This window comes from Humulus lupulus, chromosome 4, assembly GCF_963169125.1.
Source record: "Humulus lupulus chromosome 4, drHumLupu1.1, whole genome shotgun sequence".
NCBI lineage: Eukaryota > Viridiplantae > Streptophyta > Magnoliopsida > Rosales > Cannabaceae > Humulus > Humulus lupulus.
Window position 1 is genome coordinate 54,056,123 of NC_084796.1, and position 10,214 is coordinate 54,066,336.

The 10,214-nt window shown below is 29.8% G+C and overlaps 1 protein-coding gene and 1 long non-coding RNA gene across 2 annotated transcripts; both read left to right on the forward strand.

Moving 5' to 3' along the window:
• Nucleotides 1–4,071: 4,071 nt before the first annotated feature.
• Nucleotides 4,072–5,724, forward strand: LOC133828968 (uncharacterized). The gene is made up of 5 exons (XR_009891422.1): nt 4,072–4,096; nt 4,200–4,283; nt 4,487–4,929; nt 5,042–5,104; nt 5,270–5,724. It is a non-coding gene; the product is annotated as an uncharacterized LOC133828968 (long non-coding RNA).
• An 85-nt stretch (nt 5,725–5,809) lies between these two features.
• LOC133832183 (cystathionine gamma-synthase 1, chloroplastic-like) lies at nt 5,810–6,354 on the forward strand (the record flags this gene model as incomplete). Its single annotated transcript, XM_062262559.1, has 3 exons — nt 5,810–5,881; nt 5,990–6,085; nt 6,206–6,354. Coding segments are annotated over 3 exons (300 nt in total), but the record flags the coding sequence as incomplete, so codon positions are not given.
• Between the last annotated feature and the right edge of the window lie 3,860 nt (nt 6,355–10,214).

Here is a 10,214-nt window from a genome sequence, read left to right on the forward strand (position 1 = left end):
AAATATTGAATCTAATTTATTTGTGATTTTAAAGAAATTAAATGGTAGCTGAAAGTTTAGTTTAAAATGATTATTTAATTGACACTTATGAATTTATGTTACATAAAACTAAGCCTTAAAATAATTCAAATAAAATATATTTTTCCACACTTAAAATATATTTTTCTCACATCATTTATGTAACACAATTAATCAATATTAAATTGATTTTTCTAAGGAAACATGGTAATCATATGTATTTTTCTTTTTAAAATAATTTCCAATGCCTTAGTTATTTCTTTGTAATTTGAAAATAATAAATTGTCTTTTATATTTTCTTAATGGCTAAATAAAATTGTTTTTATGAAATAAAAAGAATGTCTTGGGAGATTTAATCAACCTAGTAATTTTAAGAAGATAAACAATGGTAAACAACACATGCTACAAGTCTTTTATTTTTAAAACGATAGAAGTAAGACGCATAGAATTATCGTTTTAAACGACACAATTACATAACGTTCCCACGTATGCACGTTACATGAAAATTCACTTTTACGTCCAAAATTATGTCTATTATTCAACCATGTAGTATTTATGGAAAGATCATGCATGCAATATAAGTAGAATGAGCATTATTCTTTTATGACCTTGTGTGTAATTAAGTATATTAGTATGTTGTGTGTAACCCATACTATGTGTGCATGGCCCATGCACACATGAATTACATGAAATGGAAAATTACTAATTATGTGAAACTAAGGAATGTCGTTTTGATTATGGTATAGGCTCGTTGAGAAGTTGTGGTTTACTTAGCTTGGACCTGAGGTAAGGAAGTTAGATAGAATTTATGATTGTTATATTATGAATGGTAAGACTGTTGTGTGAATGAAATGTTATGAATTATGAATGCCATAATGTGATGATATGTTGGCTTGTATGAATATTGTATGATATGAATGGATGTTAGCGTGATGAACGCGACACATCAAATTGGGTTGCTAAGGATAAAGAAGCCGTAACCCGAGTTACTAAGGATATGAAGATGTAACTCCATGGGCGGACGCACCGAGGTTATTCAAGGATCAGAGACCCTTGTTTACCTCAAAGGGTGGCATTGACAAGTTAGCGGGCCATGTTCACAAGGAATTGTGTATGAATGTGTTATGATGTCTGGTTATGGTTATGATTATGTTATGATGTTTGGAGATGTTTATGATTCTGTTATGATGCTATGATATTTATGATATGATGGTGGTAATATGTTTACGTTTATGATATTGATGCCAATCTTACGATGATGCTATGATGTATAAAGATGAACGATATTGTTTGTAAATTGTTGTATCTTACGTGCTTGTTGTTTGTACTTCCTTACTGGGCTTTTAGCTCACCCCTTTACTTTCCCTTCCAGGTAGCAAATAGGTTTCTCCATGGCACGCGTGGTGATGTGGGAAGTGTTAGAGAATATCTATTATTGCTCAATGGAATTATGGAAAAACCAAATACAACTCTATGCAAAAATACAATGGACAAGATAATATTGATTAAATAAGTATTACAACTCAATTGCTCAAAATACAAGTAAATAAAAAGATGTAAAAGAAGAAGATTACAAACTCAATACTATAACAATACAAGTAAATAAGAAGAACAAAAGAATGAAAACACAAACAAACTCTCACACAACCAAAGTGTAGAGTAGTGACACTACTACAAAATTGTACTTAGACAACATGCATGAGATGACGTTTGTAGTAGAACTGTCGTGTCATGTTAAAAATATACATGACACAACAGTCGCTCACAAACTGTTGTGCCATGCAAATTAAAACTCACATGAAATGACAGTTCTAATGAGAATGTTGTAACATGTCTATTTTTAACATGAGACAATAGTTCTACTTAAATTGTTGTCTAATGCAATACAAATTTTCTAATCAAGTACTTGTAATGCCCCACGTCATTATGGTTGCTTCTTAGAATGACAACTGACCCTACAAACCAACACGAGTCTTTCCAGCGTGTTTTGTCCTCACTCGCACGCTTCTTGGAAAAACTTCCCAGGAGGTCACCCATCATAAGATTGCTCCAAAGTTAAGCTTGGAGTTCTCAAGTGATGGGCTACCAAAAAGAAGATGTATATTGTTGGCATAGGTAGTACCCATCAATCCATTTAAGCCCTCTTTGACTGTGTAGTCCCATACCTACACTGTCTTAGAATCATCACACTTGACCTTCCCCAGGCAGTGTGGGATTGCACAGCTTTTTACCCGGTCTTTCCCCCCACGGATCACGGGATTCTAACTGTCACAATGCTAATTTAATTTGTATTTTTTTAAATATAATTTAATACATTTTATGTAAAGATATTCATAAAAAAGTATTAATTAATAATTTGCAACACACAATAGCTACTTGTTAAAGAATGAATTTTGTTTTTAAATGAGTTATTCAAATAATTGTTTAAATTTTTAATACTTTTTTTGTAATATTAATTGTTAATTGAATTATTTATTATATATTTAATAAAAAAATATTTCTTTTATTAAAAATTCATTAATGATAGTGTTGTTTGGTAACATTTAAAAAATAGTTTTTTATTTAATTAATCAAATATTTGACAATTAAACATAAAATAGTGTTTGGTAACTTTATTTTTATTTATTATTTTTAAAATTTTAAAATTTATTAAATTTTGAAAATAGAATTTTTTTACTTTCAATTTTTTTTTAAACCGTTTCGAATTTTTGTTTCTTCTCTTCTTCAAATCAACACCTCATTTTATATGGTTAAACAAAAATTAACAATAAAAGTTATCAAACACATTTATTATTTTTTGTTTTTAAAAACAAAAAACAAAAATAGTTACCAAACATATTTTTATTTTTTAAAAATAAAGAAACAAAAATAAAAATAATATTTCCATTTTTGAGTTTGGTAAAATAAAATAAAAATTTTTGTTTTTGAATTTTTTAAACGCAAAAATAGAAATATTATTTTATTTTTGTTTTTTTATTTTAAAAAAATAAAAATATATTTGGTAACTATTTTTGTTTTTTTTTTTTTAAAAACAAAAAATAATAAACACTTTTGATGACTTTTATTTTTATTTTTTTGTTTAACAATATGAGGTGTTGATTTGAAGAAGAGAAAAAAAAAAAAAAAAAGGAAAAATCGAAAACGGTTTAAAAAAATTTTGAAAGTGAAAAAATTCTATTTTCAAAATTTAATAAATTTTAATTAAAATTTTAAAAAATAATAAATAAAAATAGAGTTACCAAATACATTTTATGTTTAATTGTCAAATTTTTAATTAATTAAATAAAAAATTATTTTTTAAGTTTTACCAAACAATATAATTTTTTTTTTTACAAACACAACCTATACTTATTAAAAATTGATAGTATTAATTTTATTTTTTCTTTTAAAACTAATAAAAACTATTTTTTAAAAAACATATTCTTTTTTCTCTTCTTTATTTTTTTAAAGAATGACTTTCTTAATGATTTCCAGGTTAAAAAAATTGCCACAATCGTGACCCCCCTCCACCTCCATTTGACCTCGCGCGCAGCACCTCCTCAGTGACGGCGCCCCCACCTCCATTCGACAACCTCGAACAGCACCCGAAGACAGTAGCCCAGCCGTCGTTCAACCCCAGGACAACAACCCCGCCATTATTTCGACATCCACAACAGATCTTGTTATTGGAGTCAACCTCTCTTCTTCATTTTCTCTTTTCAACTTATTAGTACTGTCTTGTATCTCATCTCATGTATTTCTTTCTGTGTATCTTTCATTTTAGATAGGAAGGAGAAAGATCTAAAGAAGCGCAGCAACAGCCGCAAAAGAAAAAAGGTGGTTTTCTTGTCCTATTTTTCAATTGTTTACTCATTATAAGTGCTCATTGCCCAGTTATAATCTCTTCGATGCCTTTCTTGATCAAAATTCAATACTTTATCTGCTTCTCAATAAAACTGTAATAATGAATGTTGAGATAAGTGAATCCTATGGAAGAAAAGATGGATTCTGGTTGTGGAACATCTTTTCTTTTACGCAAGAAAAGATTAGCACATTCATATCTAATTCTCGCCATTCAAACCTTAGTCTGAATGTTGAGGTGGGAACAACTATGTAAAAGCTATATGTGATGTTTTTGTTTTGTTGGTTGAAGTAGTTTACAAACCATTACTTATTGGACCATTGCTATACTCCATATGCAGGTTCATGTCAAACCTGCTATACCAAATCCAAAAGTGGAGCATGATGGAAAAAACTTCTCCATGGTCATTGAAAATAATAAAAAGGTACAAGCATACAACTACTAATTGTCACTTTTACATTACTTTTCAAAGAATATGCAGTTTTTATCTTGGCACGAACTAACCATTGTAATAATTATTTTTATTCATCTATAGAGTTTCACAAGCTTTAGGAAGATAGATCTTCCCTTCTTGTACACATTTCATGCTGGATTTAGGATTTCTTGAGTTTCTTTATTTCACTGCAGGTCTTTGAAGAGGACCTGTTAAAAATTGGCTCTTTAGTCAGAATATTGGAAGAAAAATGTGTCAAGCTAAATGAAGAGAAGGAAAAAATTGAGCAAACTATGAAAAAATTGCAAGGTTTTGACTGGCTAGCACATCTATAGCTATTCTTTTTTATCTGCTGGAATCATTGTAAAAATGTTTTGACATATCTAAAGAATCTACTTGACCAAATCGACCATTTAATTTTGTGACACTGACATGTCCTTCCATGCTAGATATTACTTGTGTCGTACCATTAATTTATATGTTGATTTAGGGAATTACTAGCATATTTTGTTGAGACATTTATTTTCTCAATCAACTTGATGACCTTAAACATTATCTACTTTATATTAGGTATGTAGAAAACAATCCACAGCATGCTGAATCCGGCGTTTACTTACTCAAATTTCGACAACTGCAGGTAGAAACAAATTTATACAGATAGCTGATTAGATAATGTTACATTTTTGCACATTCTTCCACTAAAATTTGTTTCCATTTCCAATAATTGAGTAATTTTTTTGTTATGACAGTCTCGAGCATTGGGTATGATTCGCTCTCATGTACTTTCTGTACTCAAAAGTGCGTCTTCTCAGGTAAAATAATGTAGGGGTTGAATTAATGCACTCCATTGTTTTGTGCTGTTTTGTTGGGTTGGTAGACCTCTGTTTCTATCTCCTTTTGGTCTTAAATCAAGTGCTCTGTTTGTTACCTAAAAAAGAAAACATTCTAGTTCTATATGGTTATTGTTTCTTCATCAGGTTCAGTCAGCAATCCGGAGCAATAGTAGCAGCAAGGCATCTCTTGCTGAGGGTGTAGAGGCATCTGTTATATTGGCCAGGCTTTCAGAAATGGGAACAAGCTTCCTTTTGCTGCTGCTCAAATTGGCCAGGCTTTCAGAAATGAGGTTCTTGGATATATTTTTCATCAGTCACATATGTATATTTTCAGTCATCCCTATCCATACTTTTTCTACTATGCATTTGTTATTACTTTTAGGATCTCTAAAGCTCTGTTTGATAATTGGATTCTATTGAGAGAGCAGGCAAATAATTTTTTGTTAAATCTTAAACTTTGTGGTAGGAAAATGTAATGTATATTGATAGTATTTAGAATGATTATATTGACTATGAAAGATACAAATTTCAAAATAAAGTTTTATATGGTTAGCTTTCTCTTTCTTTAACTTTAGTTGTTGTTGTTGTCATTGTTTTTTTATTTTTATCTTTGGTTCTGATTGAATTAGTCTTGGGCTTGGTAACTAGACAAGTTGTAATTTAAGATATTTTGTAGCTTAACATAGTTCAGAGTTCGATAAGCAACAGAATTCGACAGCATCGAGGATGGCCGAAGTTTTAGAGGCACATCCTAAGGTATAGGATGCAGCAATTTGTCACTGGACAGATTATAATTTAATACTTATCTTTTTATTTGTTAGTATCGTGTATTGTGAATTGATAGTGTGACAACATTTTTGACAGGTGGCTCAGGTCTATTATCCTGGCTTGAAAAGTCATCCTGAACATGAACTTGCCAAGAGGCAAATGACTAGTTTTGGTGGTGTCGTCAGTTTTGATGTGAGCATTGTTGACTATTTTTCATCTGTTTAGCTTGCTTTCGTGAGCCCGATATATGTTCTTTCTACCTCTACTCATTGGTATGTTCATTCTCAACCGGTGTATGGCTTGACTATGCAGATTGATGGCGACTTACATACCACCATCAAATTCATTGATGCACTTAAAATTCCATACATTGCCCCATCTTTTGGTGGCTGTGAGAGTATTGTGGATCAACCAGCAATTATGTCTTACTGGTACTGCCCTTGAATTTTCAATATATTGATTGAAAATGTAATTATTAGCTGTCAGTAGTAAGTTTTATCATGACAAGGTCAGATTATCATACACCCTCATGGATGCATATTCTTTAATGAAAAGATTAGCAAAGTTTAGCTTATAAATAACCCAAATAAAAGTCAGATTACTATGAGGCCTAAGGAGTAAATAGTTTTGGCATAGATGCCTAGGCAGAGTGATAAAATTGCTTTTGTTAGAGCTTTTCAGTTTGTAGTATGGTAGGACCTGTAGTAATTTGAGATTATTTTACATCTCTAAAGATGGTTTTTCTTCTTCTTTTCTTTTCAATTAAAGCTTCAGCTCAAGTGCACATTTTTCTTCTATATGAGGTATTATAATATGAGGTATTATTGTTTATCTATTGAAATAAAATAGAAGAAAAAAGAGTGCAAGTAATTTTTTTGTTGATTAAACTATGTGTTGATATTTATTAACTCCTAATTTATACTTGTACCATATATATAGTGATGAAAAGACTAGATTCCTAATCACTGAAGAATATGTATACCATGCTAATGATCTGCAATGAAGTATTTTACTTGTGTATATACAATATATTTAAAATTAGGAATATATGTAATTTTTAGAGTAAATTGTTGATTAAATTATTCTTGCAGTTAGTTCATGTTAGTCTACAATAAAAAGAATGAAAATGATGATAAGAAATGAAAATTTTGAAACCAATCCATTCCAAATAGTTATTACATAAAAATTATGATATAGACAAATAAGTAAAAATGATTGTTAATTCATAATTGAAAGTACACTTTTAATTGAAAGCTTTGCTATTAGAATGAGTTTTGATTTGGCTAGAGACTAACAAAAACTGCAAAATCTTAATATTTATAAGTATTGAAAGCTAGTTATTTATAATACTGCACTACTTTGTTAATTTCAACTAACAAAAATTTGAATTCACATTTGCTCCAAATCAAACTAGTAAAAAAATGCATTCAAAAACAGAAATGAAATAAAAAGTAATAGGATTAACACTATGCAAGATCAAGCCAAATTTCTCCACCCTGTTTTCCATTTCCTCAAAGATTTTCTTATTCTTCTCTAGTCAAATAACCCAACAGATAGCTGTTACTACAATCTACCAAAGAGTCTTCCATTTACATTTTGCTTTGTGCTCTTTAATTTTTAATTTTTTAAATATATTTGATGTTATTTGCCCCTGGGACTTTATTTGAGGTGTTTGGAAAAGTACATTTTGATTTGTGATGATTCAGAATTTTGTGGTCAACTTTTGAGATAAATTTTGTCATTTTTCTTATTTTGAGATTTCAATATGTATTTGTTAAAATGACTCACAGACTGTGATCTAAGAACACTGGTGCTGAAGGTGTAGAAATAGCTCTGAAGTTGGCCAGGAAATGGGGTTACGAGAAGAAGAAAATTTCGAAAGATAAGGTAAAGTTCAGGGAGATTATATTTAACACATACAAGGTCATCTCTCTATGTCTTAGTTATTTTAATTGTTGCTTAAACTGAAGAGATTTACAAATTGAGGCACTAAGTTCAGCTCAAAATATTTACTGGCCTTTGTAAGCAATGATTGGGTTAAGCTATTATTTCAATGCCCTTAATAATGTATTTTTCAAGTAATATCTATCTAAATTTTTTTTTTTTGAATCCTGAGTAAGAAATTTGAGTTTGAAATCTCTTTGTTAATCTATATGTGGAGATCTTTCCTACAAAACCTAACTAACCTAATGATATTAGCTGTAAACTAACTAGATGTAAACTCTTTTTTTTTTTGTATTTTATAGTAATAGTATTGAATGGTTGGAATTAGATATCATTAATAATTAATATACATTTATGAATAATATTTATAAACTAAAAATTATATAGTCTAAGTTTATAAAATAAACTAATATACACTATGTAATTAATATACATTATGGATATGATTAGAGTAGAGTTTTGTCCTGAAATATACAAACAAAGGGAATCAAAATTTAGTTTAGCAAACAATCTTTCTTTTCTTTGGTCCCTTCAAGTCTGACTTTGGACAGGGGTTGGTTGCTTATGTTGTGTTGTATTCTACTTTGTTTTAATGAATTAAGTGTGTGGCCTCTGTCTAGGAAAATACCATTTTAAATTAAAAAAAAATCCAACACAGCTGTTTGAAAAGTGCACTAATCTATCGAGTCCATGTGCCTAAGATGATGCCATTTGCAAGTTTCTTCTTTTTTTCCACTTGCTGCCCCTGTTTTGCATTATGAGTGAAATCTGAAGAAAAAAAAGGGGGTTTATTCAAGCAAAAGATGGCAAAGATATCTGAAGAAAAAAAAAAGGGGGGTTTTATTTAAGCAAAAGATGGCAGAGCTATCCTTATGAATTTATATATGTATATATATATATATTGTCTTTAGATCTTTGCTTGCTTGTTGAATTATTGACTTCGCATGGCTAGTGTTTAAGTTTATATTAAGTCATTGAAGTATACTCAAAGTTTTGTTGCATCTATTTATTGATTTATACTTGTGTCATTGATGCATCATTCTTGATTATATTTCATACACTATAAAGATGAACCACGTAATTTTAGAACAAAGTCTTCTCTTTATTCAATGCTCATACCTTATTATGACTTTCTTGCTTTTGATATATTGTAAATTTAATTTTTTTATTATGCAGATTTGTGTACTTATAGTTATAGAAGCAATGGTGAGACCTACTTTAACTTTCACTCTCCAATTTTATTTCGTGGTTATATTATTTTTTGTTGAACTAGGTTTTCACTTATTTTTATCTTCATTCATTTCCTCTTCAATAACTGCAGGGAAATTTCTCTTCTATGAATTGAGTTATACTAATTAGTTTACTTTGTTTTTAGTGTAATTCCCAAGTTTAGGTCCTGGTGTAGTTTGTCTGTTCTAGTTGTTGTTGGCTGGTTCAGCTGTCTCTGTTGTGTTATTAATCTATTTGGTTGCTATGTTTGACACAAGTTATAACAAAAAAAAAAGGATATCTAAACTCTACTATTGATCACGTGATTCTATTTTTTTTCCTATATCTCAGATACGAGAATTGTTAATTGAGTTGTGATAAGTAGACTTTGTTTAATTGGGGTTTCTCATTGGCATTGGCTGTTGAAATTTTCCATGATGAAATTATATAAATGATACATGAAAAGGGTTTTGAGTGTTACATTTTTATTATTATGTTTTGCTTAAACTTGCTAGTTGAGTCTATTCTACGTATAGGGAATGATACCAATGTAAGGACTGAGGTTTATATATGGTATACATGTTCTATTTTGCTTGAAAATTTAATAAAGCCAAATATGTTATGTGACTTGTGGTTTTTATTTTTTCAAGACATTTTTTAGAATGATAAAACTAGTGCAGTACTATTATAGAGTGAGAAACAACATATATGACTGGGCCGTAGTTGAGACGGGAAAAGGGTCATGAATTATCCTCTTGCATTTTTTAGATTTTTGTTTGTATGTTGATTAATGAGTTGCTCTGTTTCGAATGGGATCATAAACACAGCACACACAGATATAATTATTATATATATATATCTAAAAATATGTATTTTTTTCATTTTGAGTAATGAATTGCTCTGTTTCTCGTTCTTGTGAAATGGGTTTCAGTGGTTTTATATATTATTGCAACATCTCATCATTGATGTTAGTTTTCCTTTAATTACCCTTCATAATTTATGAAAAACTATATTTGAATGAACACTGTTTTCTTATTTTTTGTCTAAAATGTGCGAATTGGCTGGCACCATTTTGTGTGCCTTCTTGCCATCTCTTATTGTCCTATTATTTGGTGAGTCTCTTAGTCTAAGGTAGCTTACTACGTATGCTATTTTGCTCATGTAGCTT